The sequence below is a fragment of the Musca domestica genome, unplaced genomic scaffold (genome assembly GCF_030504385.1).
Source record: "Musca domestica strain aabys unplaced genomic scaffold, Musca_domestica.polishedcontigs.V.1.1 34, whole genome shotgun sequence".
In the NCBI taxonomy this organism is placed as follows: domain Eukaryota; kingdom Metazoa; phylum Arthropoda; class Insecta; order Diptera; family Muscidae; genus Musca; species Musca domestica.
The window spans coordinates 8,748,939-8,764,520 of NW_026712313.1; the positions used below are offsets into that span (position 1 = coordinate 8,748,939).

General features: G+C 36.7%; 2 protein-coding genes across 2 annotated transcripts; one reads left to right on the plus strand and one right to left on the minus strand.

Moving 5' to 3' along the window:
* Positions 1 to 515: 515 nt before the first annotated feature.
* Positions 516 to 5,152, plus strand: LOC101891132 (splicing factor 3B subunit 1). The gene is made up of 5 exons (XM_005188002.4): positions 516 to 596; positions 655 to 879; positions 943 to 1,211; positions 1,272 to 1,655; positions 1,716 to 5,152. The coding sequence occupies exons 2-5, from the start codon at positions 852 to 854 to the stop codon at positions 4,986 to 4,988; spliced, it is 3,954 nt and encodes a 1,317-aa protein (XP_005188059.2). The 5' UTR covers positions 516 to 596; positions 655 to 851; the 3' UTR covers positions 4,989 to 5,152.
* Positions 5,153 to 13,162: 8,010 nt separating this feature from the next.
* Positions 13,163 to 14,474, minus strand: LOC131803843 (inositol polyphosphate multikinase-like). The gene has a single exon (XM_059125604.1). It carries the CDS (start codon positions 14,269 to 14,271, stop codon positions 13,252 to 13,254), a length of 1,020 nt encoding a protein of 339 aa, XP_058981587.1. The 5' UTR covers positions 14,272 to 14,474; the 3' UTR covers positions 13,163 to 13,251.
* Between the last annotated feature and the right edge of the window lie 1,108 nt (positions 14,475 to 15,582).

Sequence of the window (15,582 nt, forward strand, 5' to 3'; positions counted from 1 at the left end):
TATGCGCTTATCATATCTTCATAAACAAATTATCAACCAACGATTTTTACTCGTATTACGGCAAATCTACTATTAATATTTTATTATTTTTTTAATTTCCGTGAAAGGATTGTAATCTTCACCAAAATTTAAAAAAAAAAATAATTTTTTTTATACATTTCATAGTTTTTAAGAGAAATTTACTTCTTCTTCTAATTGCCTTTTTATTAAGGTTCCTGAATTAATAATAGGAAATTGTTCATATGGAGTTCAAATAATAGTTCAAGTCGACTAACATTTTCATTGGAAAACGAAGATTTTTTTGCAGTGAGCGATTAAATAATATAAATTATTGTCGTACTTTTTGTACTGTGAATTATGTCAATGGATTCTTCTTTGACACTCGTCCCTTGTTTCAATCAGTGAATACATACATTTTGAACACTGAGATAGAGCTGTATACGACACTCGTTCCTTATTTTCCACCGGGGAACAAACAGCTGTTGCGGCTTGTTTGTGTACAGTGTACACCGAAAATACAGCGTGCCGCCGTCAATTGTTTTACACCTGATAAGACGCCGACAAAATCGTTCCGCTTCGTCGTCTGAACACGAGAGGTGAAGAAATATTTTTTAACAATTGTTACAAAAATTAATATAATAATTCTATTCTCAGATCTAGTGGAAATCAATTTACTAAGGTCTAAAGCTGTCATATTATTGGTGTAAGATCCGAGGAGTAATATTATCAACAGGAACTTCGTAGCATTGCTACCATCAGACAAACGTTGCAAATCGTTTAATGCTAAAGCAGCTCCGGGGAGAGAAAAAGTACACTAAAAATTGAATTATTTGTAATTTTTATTGACAAAAATGGATAACATACCTAGGACACATGAAGGTAAGACGTATAGTAACACCTTCGTATATAATGAACTTAATTTTCCACCAATTTCCCCCACAGACATTGAGGCACAAATTGCCGACATACAATCGAAGAAGAAGGAGGTACAGAAAAATGCCAGCGATGGCGTTAGCCTTTTGGCCTCTGGAAACTTTTATGATACAGAATTCTATGACGAAGGAGGAAAAAGTAAAAATCGTTATGAGGGCTATAATACCTCAATTGCCGCCAATGATGATGTTGATGAGGACGAAGATGAAGGTTTGCCGGTGCAACAGAAACGTGTGGCCTATACGGCTCCCAAGTCGGTGATGAAAGACATCATGCAGGTAAATTTGACGATTAAGAATCTGAAAGCATTGGATAATTATTCATTATATCTTACACAGAGTACCGAAGATGTGGATCCCTTGGCGGATCGTCGACGACCCACCATTGCGGATCGAGAGGATGAATATAAACAAAAACGTCGCCGCATTATAATTTCACCCGAACGTGCTGATCCATTTGCTGATGGTGGTAAAACACCTGATGTAGGTTCTAGAACCTATACGGATATTATGAAAGAGCAAATGTTGAAGGGGGAAGAAAGTGAACTGCGAAGGAAAATTATGGAAAAATCAAAGGATGGTACATTGCTAAAGACTGTGCCTGATCCACCCAAAGAGGGTGGCCGTAAACGTGGTCGTTGGGATCAAACTGTAAGTGACAGTTTTGTGCCGGCCAAGGTGGCAGCTACACCAAGCAGTGCGGCTACTCCTACTTGGGAAGAGGTAAGTGGGATGCAATTTAATTATAGTAATCCAAATTTAATGCTTGCATTTACTTTACAGAAAACTCCCGCCGATCATCGTTGGGATGAGACACCTGCCCATAAGACGGGCAGTGAAACGCCTGGAGCTACACCAGGTTTGGGTACCCGCATGTGGGACGCCACACCAGCCCATAGCATGACACCGGGTCATGAAACTCCAGGCCATGAAAAATCTGTGCGCCGTAATCGTTGGGATGAAACACCAAAAACTGAGAGGGAAACTCCCGGACACAGTGGTTGGGCAGAAACCCCAAAACCAGATAGAGGTATTAGCGATAATGTTGTGGTAGAATCGACTCCAGGAGCTTCTAAACGAAGATCGAGATGGGATGAAACACCATCGAATGCTACACCCACAGCAATGACACCAAGCATGACTCCCAGTATGACACCTCATGCCACTCCTGGCCATGCCACACCTTTGCTGACACCTGGTGGTACAACACCAATTGGCGTTAAGGCAATGGCCATGCAAACACCCACCCCAGGAGCCCTGGCTGCCATGACACCAGAACAGTTGCAAGCCTATCGTTGGGAAAAGGAAATTGATGAACGTAACCGACCCTTCACTGATGAGGAGTTGGATCAAATGTTCCCACCGGGATATAAGATTTTACCTCCTCCCGCTGGTTATGTACCCTTACGTACACCAGGACGTAAATTGATGGCTACCCCAACACCCATTGCTGGTACTCCTGCTGGCTTCTTTATACAGGTTGAAGATAAAAATGCAAAATTTATGGATAATCAGCCAAAGGGTCAGAATTTGCCATTTATGAAACCAGAAGATGCTCAATATTTCGATAAACTCTTGGTGGATGTCGATGAGGATACCTTGTCACCGGAAGAGATAAAGGAACGTAAAATAATGAAGTTGCTGTTGACCATTAAGAACGGGTCACCACCCATGCGTAAATCTGCCTTGAGGCAAATTACCGATAAAGCACGTGAATTTGGTGCCGGTCCTTTGTTCAATCAAATTCTGCCATTGCTTATGTCGCCCACATTGGAAGATCAGGAACGTCATTTACTGGTAAAGGTTATTGATCGCGTTTTATATAAACTGGATGATTTGGTGCGTCCATATGTCCACAAGATTTTGGTCGTTATTGAACCCTTGCTGATCGATGAAGATTACTATGCTCGTGTTGAGGGTCGTGAAATTATTTCCAATCTGGCTAAGGCCGCCGGTTTGGCTACTATGATTTCCACCATGCGTCCCGATATTGATAACATTGATGAATACGTACGCAATACAACGGCAAGAGCTTTCGCTGTGGTTGCATCCGCTTTGGGAATACCTTCGCTGTTGCCTTTCTTAAAGGCTGTTTGTAAATCAAAAAAGTCATGGCAGGCTCGCCACACTGGTATTAAGATTGTCCAACAAATTGCCATTTTGATGGGCTGTGCCATCTTGCCACACTTAAAGGCTTTGGTTGAAATCATTGAACATGGTTTGGTGGATGAACAGCAGAAGGTGCGCACCATTACTGCTTTGGCTATTGCTGCTCTGGCTGAAGCTGCCACTCCATATGGTATTGAATCCTTTGATTCTGTACTCAAACCCTTGTGGAAGGGTATTCGTACACATCGTGGTAAAGGTTTGGCCGCCTTCTTGAAGGCCATTGGTTATCTCATTCCCTTGATGGATGCCGAATATGCCAACTATTATACACGTGAAGTAATGTTGATTTTGATTCGTGAGTTCCAGTCGCCCGATGAGGAAATGAAAAAGATTGTCTTGAAGGTAGTCAAGCAATGTTGTGCCACTGATGGTGTGGAGGCCCAGTACATTAAGGAAGAGATTTTGCCACATTTCTTCAAATTCTTCTGGAATCATAGAATGGCTTTGGATCGTCGTAATTATCGGCAATTGGTCGATACCACTGTGGAGATTGCCAATAAAGTGGGTGCCTCGGAAATTATCAATCGCATTGTGGACGATTTGAAGGATGAAAATGAACAGTACAGGAAAATGGTAATGGAAACCATTGAGAAGATTATGGGTAACTTGGGTGCCGCAGATATTGATTCCCGACTGGAGGAACAGTTAATTGATGGCATTCTCTATGCCTTCCAAGAACAAACCACCGAAGATGTGGTCATGTTGAACGGCTTTGGTACCATTGTCAATCAACTGGGCAAGAGAGTGAAGCCTTATTTGCCACAAATCTGTGGTACAATTTTGTGGCGTTTGAACAACAAATCGGCCAAGGTGCGTCAACAGGCAGCTGATTTAATTTCCCGTATTGCTGTGGTCATGAAAACGTGTCAGGAAGAAAAACTGATGGGCCATTTGGGTGTGGTACTCTACGAGTACTTGGGTGAAGAATATCCCGAGGTGTTGGGTAGTATCTTGGGTGCCTTAAAGGCAATTGTCAATGTTATTGGTATGACCAAAATGACACCACCCATCAAGGATCTTTTGCCCAGACTTACACCGATTCTCAAGAATCGTCATGAAAAAGTACAAGAGAATTGTATTGATCTGGTGGGACGTATAGCCGATAGAGGTCCCGAATATGTTTCGGCTCGTGAATGGATGCGTATTTGCTTTGAGTTGTTGGAATTGCTAAAGGCCCACAAGAAGGCCATTCGTCGTGCAACTGTCAATACATTTGGTTACATTGCCAAGGCCATTGGTCCCCATGATGTCTTGGCCACTCTGCTCAATAATCTTAAGGTCCAAGAAAGACAAAATCGTGTGTGTACCACGGTAGCCATTGCCATCGTTGCGGAAACCTGTCGGCCTTTTACCGTACTCCCTGCCCTAATGAATGAATATCGTGTCCCTGAATTAAATGTCCAAAATGGTGTACTCAAATCCCTGTCTTTCCTCTTTGAATATATCGGCGAAATGGGTAAAGATTACATCTACGCTGTATGCCCGTTGCTGGAAGATGCCCTGATGGATCGCGATTTGGTACATCGTCAAACTGCCTGTGCTGCCATTAAACACATGTCACTGGGTGTTTATGGCTTTGGCTGTGAAGATGCATTGGTCCATTTGCTGAACTACGTTTGGCCCAACATTTTCGAGACATCACCACATTTAGTGCAAGCCTTCATGGATGCCGTCGAGGGTCTGCGCGTCTCTTTGGGACCCATCAAAATTTTACAATACACCCTACAGGGTCTGTTTCATCCGGCCCGCAAAGTGCGCGACGTTTACTGGAAGATTTATAATTCCCTATACATTGGTGGACAAGATGCTTTAATTGCTGGCTATCCACGTATCACAAATGATCCCAAAAATCAATATGAACGTTATGAATTAGACTATACGCTATAAAATCCAGGTTTTTTTAATTTTCTTAGACTTTAGCTTTACATTTTAAAGACACGTAATTGATGTTTCATTTATATATTTTACAAGAAGAATTTAAAAATGGAAATACACACACCCACAACAATATTTAGAATATTTATGACGAATATTGGGACAAAGAAAAACAATGGATTTTTTTATTGGTAATCGTGGAGGAAAAAAGAAATTAATTAAAAATGGAGACTGCTAACTAACACCTATGTAGCGAAGAAGATATCACTTTACAATTTTAGCGATGATGATATCGGAAAGGTGTGGCTAAAAGGTGATTCAGAAGGGGGTCTACTATCCACACATAACATTTAAAATTGGGATAATTGATGACCATTACCAAACTTACAGTAATGGGGCAGTAGCTTGAGGGCGGTACCGGTTTTTGTTTAAGGATTCACAACTACACGAATTCGCCAACTTGTTCACTCCAAGACCATTGGTCTATTGTGTTCATCCTAGGAAGAAATAACATTTTAGTGACAGGAGGGATATAGAAGCCAGTAGGGGAAGAACAAATGTACCGAGAAAAGTGTAGTTAGGATGGTCTGCCTAGCCAGGGAATGTCTTTGGCAAGCTTGCAAATGATGATCTAAAATGCGAAGTAAGTATTCAACCACAACTGGGTAAGATTTGAATTTTTTAATTCAAATAGCAGGAAAGTAAATAAACTCATTGACGAACTAAGTATGCTGAAATACAGGCAATACCTTTTGAGTGGGAGCTTTATCAGGATTTGGAATAAAATTGGATTTTGTTGCAAACCTCTGGATCCTTTAGTTAATTTTGCGAAATATGGCATCTTCAACTTTCTCCAACTTTTTCTTCATTGACTTCGTTCAAAGGGTTCCCGATCTTTGTCGAGCACCAAAAGACCAATAAACGTGGATTATTTAAAGAATATTTTTTCAAATTACACCAATAATTTTATTGTATTTTCTCCAAGGACCAATACACCAAAGATCCTGGATTTTTTCCGAATATTTTTCAAAGAATCAAAAGACTAATAACTGTGGATTTTAAGGAATATTTTTTTCAAAGGATCGACAGACCAATAAACGTGGAAGTTTTAGAAATATTTTTTAAGAGTATTTTCCCAAGCACCAGCAGTCCAATAAATGTGGATTTTTTAAGAATATTTTCCCAAGGACGAGCAGACCAATAAATGTGGATTTTTAAGCATATTTTTCCAAGGACAAGCAGACTAATGAACCTGATTTTTTTCGAATATGATTCCAAGGAACATCAGACCAATGAACGTAGATTTTTTAAAAATGGTTTTCAAACGAACTGGATTTTTTAAGAATATTTTTCCAAGGACCAGCAGATTAATAAACGTGGATTTTTGAAAAATATTTTTCCAAGGATCAGCAGAACAATGAACGTGGATTTTTTAAGAATGGTTTTCAAATGACCTTGATTTTTTAAGAATATTTTCCAATTACTAGCAGACCAATGAATGTGGATTTTTAGGAATATTTTTCCAAGGACGAGACGGCCAATGAACGTGGATTTTTTAAGAATGGTTTTCAAATGACCTGGATTTTTTAAGAATATTTTTCCAAGGACTAGCAGACCAATAAACATGAATTTTTGAACAATACTTTTCAAAGAAACTGGATATTTTAAGAATAGTTTTTCAAATGACCAAAAGATGAATAAAAGTGGATTAAAAATATCCTATTCTGGATATCAAGATTTGTAAAGAATATTTTTTCAAAGGACCAAAAAACTAAAGAATATTTATTTTTCAAGAGCCGCTTTGTTGGACCTCGGAAATTGTTTATTTAGGTGCCAACAGACCAATAAACGTGGATTTTTTAGGATTTTTTTTTTTGAGAACCAACATACCAACTAGATAATTTTTCAAAGTACCAGTAGATAGATGGAGGTGTATTTTTATACCCTCCACCATACTATGGAGGGTATATTAATATTATCATTCCGTTTGTAACTCCTCGAAATACTCACGTCAGACCCAACAAAGTATATATATTCTTGATCAGCGTAAAATTCTAAGACGATTTAGCCATGTCCGTCTGTCTGTCTGTGTGTCTGTCTGTCTGTCCGTCTGTCTGTCTGTTGTAATCACGCTATCTTTCGAACAAATTGAGATAGAAGGCTAAAATTTTGCACACATGTTTATTTTGCCAGTAGGCAGGTTAAGTTCGTAAATGGGTCATGTAGGTCCAAGTTTTCATATAGCCCCCATATAACGGTACCTCTCGATATTCGGTATTTTGATTATTTTAGCGACATTATTCACCGGAATTGTTTCAAATTTGGCATTTGAAGTTCGTAATGGATACTATAGTCTAAGACAGAAAATTATCTGTGCAGGTCCACGTCTTCGTATAGCCCCCATATAACGGTACCCCCCGATATTCGGTATTTTGATGATTTTAGCGACATTATTTAATGGAACCGTTCCAAATTTGGTATTTGAAGTTCGTAACAGATACTGCAGCAGAAAACAGAAAATGGGCCATGTAGGTCCACGTCTTCGTATAGCCCCCATATACCGTACCCCCCGATATTCGGTATTTTGATGATTTTAGCGACATTATTTACCGGGATTGTTTTAAATTTCGTATTTGAAGTTCGTAATGGATACTTCAGCCCATGCCAGAAAATTGTCTGTGCAGGTTCACGTCTTCGTATAGCCCCCCATATAACGGCACTCCCTATATTCGGTATTTTGATGATATTAGCTACATTATAAATAGATTTTTCTTCAAGTTTCGCATTTAAATGTTGTAATAACTTATGACAAAAGTTGCCTATGCAGGTATACGTTGTCGTATAGACATTCGGTATTTTTAAGATTTTAACAGAATTTTTAAAGGATTTTTTTTATTTTATTTATTTATTTATTTTATTTTTTTTTGGAAATTGCCAAATTTGTACCAAATGGTGGAGGGAATTAAAAGTTCGGCCCGGCCGAACTTACAGCTTTTTTACTTGTTTAAAGATAATTTTGCATAGTGTCAGCAGATTTGTTGAAATATTTATGTCCGTCACATGGTCAATAATCCGTGTCCAATACGAATTAAGACGGATGCAGTAATTTGAACGTAGTTAAGCCCTGGTTTATCTGGGCTACCAATATTCACCACTTGTTAGATCTATGACAGTTCCTTGGTCTTTTGTTTTATACTGCATTAATTTATGACTTCAGCGATCTCCCAGGAGCCCTATAGGAGCTCCACAATGCACTTTTGTCTGAAGGATAGCAATTTAAGCCATACATTTCTGCATCCAACTTTACTTTTGTAGTTTCTTAGCAATTGAATTTGGTGTAGTGACCTCAACTTGTCACCAAACAATACAAATCAAATTTAAATCCGATTAAAGCAAGAAAATAAAATTAACCTTCTTATTTCCGTACAAATGACAAATCATTGCTGCTTGTTTTCATTTTTTTTAACAGCTGGAATTTATTAACCCTGTTTTGTTAACCAACAAAAAAGCCTCTCAAATCCCAATGAATCAATCATGTTGAAAAAATGAGAGTACTTGGCACTCTTCACGGGACCTCAATTGACGTTGATTCAAGTTGAATTACTTAATTACGTATACAAGACATATGTACATCTTTTTTCAACGTAGTTTTGTATTTTCAACAGAAAGTGTGTGTGTTTTTAGCAATTTTGCAGGTGTTGCAGCAAGAAAACTTGTATAACTGCTTTATTGATTTTAATATTTGTTAATATGGAGATTAGATCTTCGTATATAAATATACATACAGATGTACGAAAGTATTACGTATGCGATTCATACGTACAAGCCTAATCCAGGTTTATGGAGTGAATGTAATTGAAAACAGTAAGGAAATTAAAAAAAAGTAAGGCAATCCGTTCTGATACCCTACACAACTCAGCACCGCATAAGAAATATACGTTTGTATGGGTGATTTGGTGAAATTAGATCATACCAATAAGGATCGTTATGGAATACGATTCAAATTTGAATTAGAATATTCATACTAGAACTATATCTTAACCGGAATTGCCACAGAATTTGGATTTGATAATTTCTGGGAAGATCCAAACAGACATGTTAATTGTACAAACGAATCGCATATCATTAATATCTTATCAGAGGGAACTATATCTGAGTCTGAAGAGAGAGAAAACCAGTAAGAAAAAGTCAAAAGTCGGGCGGGGCCGAATTTATGATACCCTACACCACTATGCATATTAAGTAGAGCTCCAGTTACAAAATAATTTATTTGAATTAGATCATAACACCTATCAAAATCAGGCTTTTGAGCAGTTATAGTTTGGTTTCAGGGGATATATATATATGGGAATATATGGGAAGCATATCCAATTCTGAATCGATTTTCACTAAACTTGACAGAGACATTTTTATCTTTTATACTAAATAACATAGATATAGAGTGCATGATATCACTTCGAAAGGATTATATTGAAAACATATATTTCGGAGCCGAGTTCCACCAAATGGAAATGTACGTTCCGAAATTCACTCAATTTGGGCTGATTTTAGACATTATTTGCACAACAAACCTGAAATTGGATTAAGAATATATATGGGAACTATGCCCAAATCTTAGCCATATTACGAATGTGGGTGACTTAAGGACTAAATCGGATGAAACATATATTTGGGAGCTAAAGCTATATCTGAACCAATTTTCACCAAACTTGAGGTACTTGCTTCTAGACTGAATTCGGTGGGATGTGCCAAAATGCAGATCATTTGGACTGATCTTGGCTATTTGGTGCACAATTAATCCGAAATCGGTTGAAGATATATATGGGAGCTATATCCAAATCTGAACCGTTCTTGATAAAATTTGGCAGAAGTATTTCTGGGCTGTATCTGATATCTGATACCAAATATCATTGTTGTCGAATGCATATTACGGATGTGAGGAACTTTAACACCAAATAGGATGAAACATATATATGGAAGCTATAGCTATATCTGAACCGATTTTCAGCAAAATTTGATGTACTTGCTTCTAGACTGTATTCGGTCTGATGTACCACAATTCAGGTCATTTGTACTGATGTTGGATATTTGGTGCACAATTAACCCGAAATCAGTTCGAGATATATATGGGAGCTATATTCAAATCTGAACCGATCTTGATAAAATTTGGCAGAGGTATTTCTGGGCAGTATCTGCTATCTGGTACCAAATATTATTGTTGTCGAATGCATATTACGAATGTGAGAGACTTAAACACCAATTCGGATGAAACATACATATGGAAGCTTTAGCTATATCTGAACCGATTTTCTCCAAATTTGATGTACTTGCTTCCAGACTTAATTCGGTGGGATGTACCAAAATTCGGGTGATTTGGACTAATATTGGCCATTTGGTGCATAAATAACCTGAAATCGGTTGAAGATATATGGGAGCTATATTTAAATTTGAATCGATTCTCATCAATTTCAATAGGGTTCATCCTTGGGGAAAACAAATATTGTTTGGAAAATTTCATCTCAATCGGATTATAAATGCGACCTGCATTTTGTTCACAATAATGCATTAACAGACAAGTTGACATGCATAAATCGTCTCAGAAAGTGATTCTATGAAGATCCTCAAATGTAACTATGGGTATATCTCGCTTCCTTCTATATGTTACAAACAAATGCACAAAAGCACCACTATGAATGGTGTAGGGTATAACAATTCTAAAAAATCCATGATTTCATTACTATTTCCGGAAAAAAAATTTAAAAAATGTTAAACAACTAAAAATACGCAACTACGTGGAAAATTAAAAAAAAATGTAAAAAAATATTTTTTTATAAATTAAAAAATATTTTGAAAAATATTTCAAGATTATACGATTCTGTAAAAATATATTAATTCTGGAACAGATGATTAAATAACACTGTACAACAAAACTCATTAATTACGAGGCAAATGCAGAAGATAATGAAAGTAGAGCAAAAACAAGTAAAAAAGCCGTGCCGAACTTTAACTACTCCCACCATTTTGAATAATGTAGCTAAAATCATCAAAATGCCGAATATAGGGAGGTAACATTATATGGGGGCTATACCAAAACGTGGACCTGCATAGACAATTATTCGCCAACGGAGTTACAACCCATTATGACCAACAAATACCAATTTTTAGACAAATCCAAAAAAAAAAAAGGTGGCAAAAATCATCAAAATACCGAATATCGGGAGGTGCCGTTATATGGGGGCTATAACAATACGTAGGCTTATACATACAACGTTTCGCCACACGAGCTAGAACCTATTATGACCTACACATTTTAGACAAATGTGCCAAAAATCATGAAAATACCTAATATCGTTCTGCCAAAATTTTGACGTTCTAAGTTAAATAATGTGGGCTGCATCGTGATTTCAACAGATCAACTTAGAATTGTATGCTGGTTATGAATATATATGCTTTATGGGGTCTACGACAAATATTTAGGGATGTTACAAACAGAATGACAAAGTTTATATCCACGGTTGAGGGTATGAAAAACACCGTTTAAAAAAATTCAAATAATCCACAATTTTACAAAAAATAAACAAATCCGCGACATTATAATTTTTCTTTTTTAAATGACGCGATTTCTTGAAAAAAATATTATGAAATCCACGATTTCTTAACAAATTGTAACATACAATTCGAGATTTCTTAAATTAAAGTATGAATTTTACGTTTTTAAAAAATATATAAATTCTAAGATTTAAAAAAAAAATATATTAAAAAATCAACAATTGTGCACAAAATATTTAATTAACTCACGATTTAACAAATCTTTCTGAAAGAATTCCCTCATGAAAAAAAATTATTTAAACATATCTTAAACAACATTTGAGAAATGTACGATTCTTTAAAAATAATTTAAGAAATGTATGATTATTTAGTAAAAATGATGCAAAGAATTCTTAAAAAAAAAAACAAAATTAACAAATCAACAATTTCTTAAAAAATCTACCAAAGATTTTTTTTTTTTTGTTTTTAAAAAATATAGAATGACATATCCGTTGTTTTCTTTTAGCTTTTTTTTAAATTCACGATTGTAGATATGATTGTGTAGTGTGCCATACTGTCAAACCGTTTGGCGGAAATCATCCCCTTTGAATCCAAAACATTTTAGTCATAGGCACATTAGAATTTTGCATTAATTTTCAATTTGTAAATCAAATGCATTTCCCCCACAAAAACAATATGACTCACAACTGTCTAACGACTAGCTCTCAGGTTAATTCAATGCAAGATAAATTCTAGTTAAGTATGAATGTATCTTTATATCTCTTATTATTAGTCATAGTTGTTTACTTTTGTTCTAATTTCAAGGTCGATAATTTCAATTATGGCCCCTATAACCTACAAAGTAGTTATTGAGTTTTGTGCAAACAAATTTAATTATCTGTTTATTTATAATTTGAGATAGGAGAATTTTTGTTATTTAAAGAACAAAAATAAAATTAGATAAGGTGAATTGTGCATGGTATCAGAAGAAATCGTATGTCATAACTACATCTCATACGATTGTGGGCGGTGGGGGGAAGGGATTTAAATCTTAATAATCATTGTGGGTAACAAGTTTATTTGGCATTGCTATTGTTTATTGTCATTTTGCAGGAATTAACATTTCCGTGTGCTGTCAGTTCTCAAAATCGCTTTATGTCAATATTTGCAAAACTCAGCAAATGCTTTAGATAAACAATTCCATTCAATTAATTGTTTATATACTGTTGTGTAATTTTTTCTTCTTCTTTTATTGTTTAACTCTTTTTTGTTTTTGTTCTTTTTTTCATTTCTTATTATCTTGGATAATTTGTGACATAAAATACATATTTATAAATAGGTATATATAGTATATAATAATACGTTTATGAAAAAAGGGGTTCAATGTACTTTGGGTTATAGTACTGCAGCAACTGCTACCAGCCAGCTAACCAGGAAGGCAGACAGGCGGCCGGGCGAATGATAACTGTCTTAATGCACTGAATAATGAATGAGTAGTCTTGCACGCTTTACTGATGACGGCGGCATCGGCGGTATGGGGGGTGTATAGTGGGGCAACACTACCACTACCCATTTAAGTTTTATCACTAAATTTGTGTACTGGAAAGAGGGCCGGATATACACATATCCTATAACTACAATCAAAATTGGTGTTCATCTTCTTTTTTTGTTTGGCTTAGACAAATCTAAAAGTATTTGTGTTATGCACGTTTTTATTTTTCTGCTCATGGCTGTTGTTTTTGTATTATCACTTTAACATAGCCTCTAGTATTGCAATCAGACTCTCCAAACCGAATAGATAATTCATATCCAATGAATTATTTGCAGACGGAAATACATGTGCGAAATCAATCATTTTAACCTTAACGTAACGCTCAAGACACCTGCATGTGTTGAGGCTTTCATTTTCAAATGATGGAATTGCTTTGTGGGTTGGTGAGGTGGGGTAACAGCTATCGACATCATCCAAATTATCTACAACTTCACAAATGTGCAAGCCATTGCCATTTGGTATGTAGTGTTGTTGTTGTTGTTTTGATTTTTGGCATGCTGTGCACTTTTCATTTTGCAGTCTTTTTTGTAAAGCCACATAGTCATAGGCTATTAGTAGAGAGCTGGCATAGAAATGGAAGTGTTTTTGTTCCCGGAACCAGGCACGTATGTCATACAGCTGGCGCAGCAATTCTTCAATCAAGGCTTCACAGAGCATCTCTTGGGCATTTAGGAATAGACGCAGAGCTTCGCCCAAACCCTCGGCATCTAGTTTCTTACCATAATCTCTGTCGAACTTTTTGTAGCCATTTTCTGTATAGACTTGGAAACCTGGTAGACAAATGCCCAAAACTTGTTTACAACGGGCATACTTCTCCTCCTCCACCTTGCATTTGTGCGGTGAGGCCAGTGGATCCCATGTCCTTTTGCCAACCTTTATGTCCATAATACATGGCTGTTGCATGCCATGCGTCAAATCCTCCAATTGGAAAAATGTATGATCCTTACCGTTGACCTCCAGTCTTATTTTCTTGTAAAATTTGGGTATAAAATTTTGCAACTTCTTTAGTTGAGGGTCATTGGTATTTTGTAGACTTTCGTAGAAACTCAACTCCCTTGCCCCACACTCGGGTTTGCCAAACGGTTTCAATACACAGCCGATTGTCTCGTCCTTAAGCATGCCCAAGGCAGCTGTGTTGTTGGTGAACAAATGGCCCGCCACTTGTGTTTCCAGGACACAAATTCCCTTAGGCAACTGTGGTTGGTTTTGGTTCATTGTCAGTTTGTTGCGTGGGGGGCGAGGCGGGGGTATATTACAACTGACCCGTACCACAAAGTGACGAAATACGTAGAGCACTGTTTTTTTTCTTTTAATACTTTATTCCGTTAAAAGTGCAATGATTCACAAACACACCATGCGCTGCCGAATTGTATTTGTTTTTTCGTGTTGTGTATTAGCGGGCGATTAGGGAGCTACAGATCGACTTTGGAGCTCTCGCAATGAGTTAGTGTTATCGATAACAGCAATGTGTTTGATAACTGAAGGCAGAGGAAATTGTTGCTGTGTAGCTGCACAAGTTGTTCACTGAGTTAGTGGGGAACGTAACGTAGACTTTAAACGCTGAATTTAACGTTGATTTATCTTTGATAGAGATAGAGGGAAAGAAGGAGATATGCAAACAAACTATATTAGCGGGATCTTTAGGTCGACTTTGGACCACTCCGAATGAGGGGATATGTATGATAACCGAAATGTGGTCGATAACGTAAGCCAACGGAAATTGTTGCTGCCGCTGCTGCATCAGTGTGGTAACCTAGTTAGTGCGGCACGTCACGTATGCATAACAGCACTGTAGAAAGATGAATTAAATAGACCGTTGAATTGTAAGCCAAAATCAAATCAAATTGCCTATAAAATGAAAAGTTCAAATTGAAATTACTAAAATAATTTAAAAACAATTTATTTAGATAAGAATTCAGATTTTTGGTAGCTGTCTTCTGTCATATCTAATGCTATGTTTACATTAAGGTCAAGACAGAATCAATGCTTTAGTTCGAGACATAACCAATGTTTAAAAATAAACGTTTGATAGCGTGACCAGTCACTTCGAAAACAATGCCTTATAAAATTTGGATTCTGTATCGGTTTTCCCAACATTCAGAAAAAAAAGTGTTTTGCTCTGCTCCAGAACGTGCAAAAATCTACTAGTTTTACAATTTTATTCGATACCATAAAAGGGAAAATCGGTTAGCGTAGTAAAAAAGCTTTGCATTCCTGCTGATCTGGAACAGACCACATGTAAAATATTTCTAAACACCTAAAAATTTCCCTCTCTGTTGTAAAAATTAAGCTTTCCAACACTTTTATTCTGTTGTCTCCTCCAAAATAATATTTGTAAACAAATTATTTTCTGCAATTTCCAAATCTTTCTTCCAATATCTTTGTAAACAAATTCCACTCGTAATGCAAAAATTAAAGAATGAATGGGAAAAGGCATCTTTACTACGGCCAACTGATAATATTTTATCTCACGTGATGTTGAAAAATCCGAGGATCTTTCAACCATCCTATGAAATTCAGGTATGA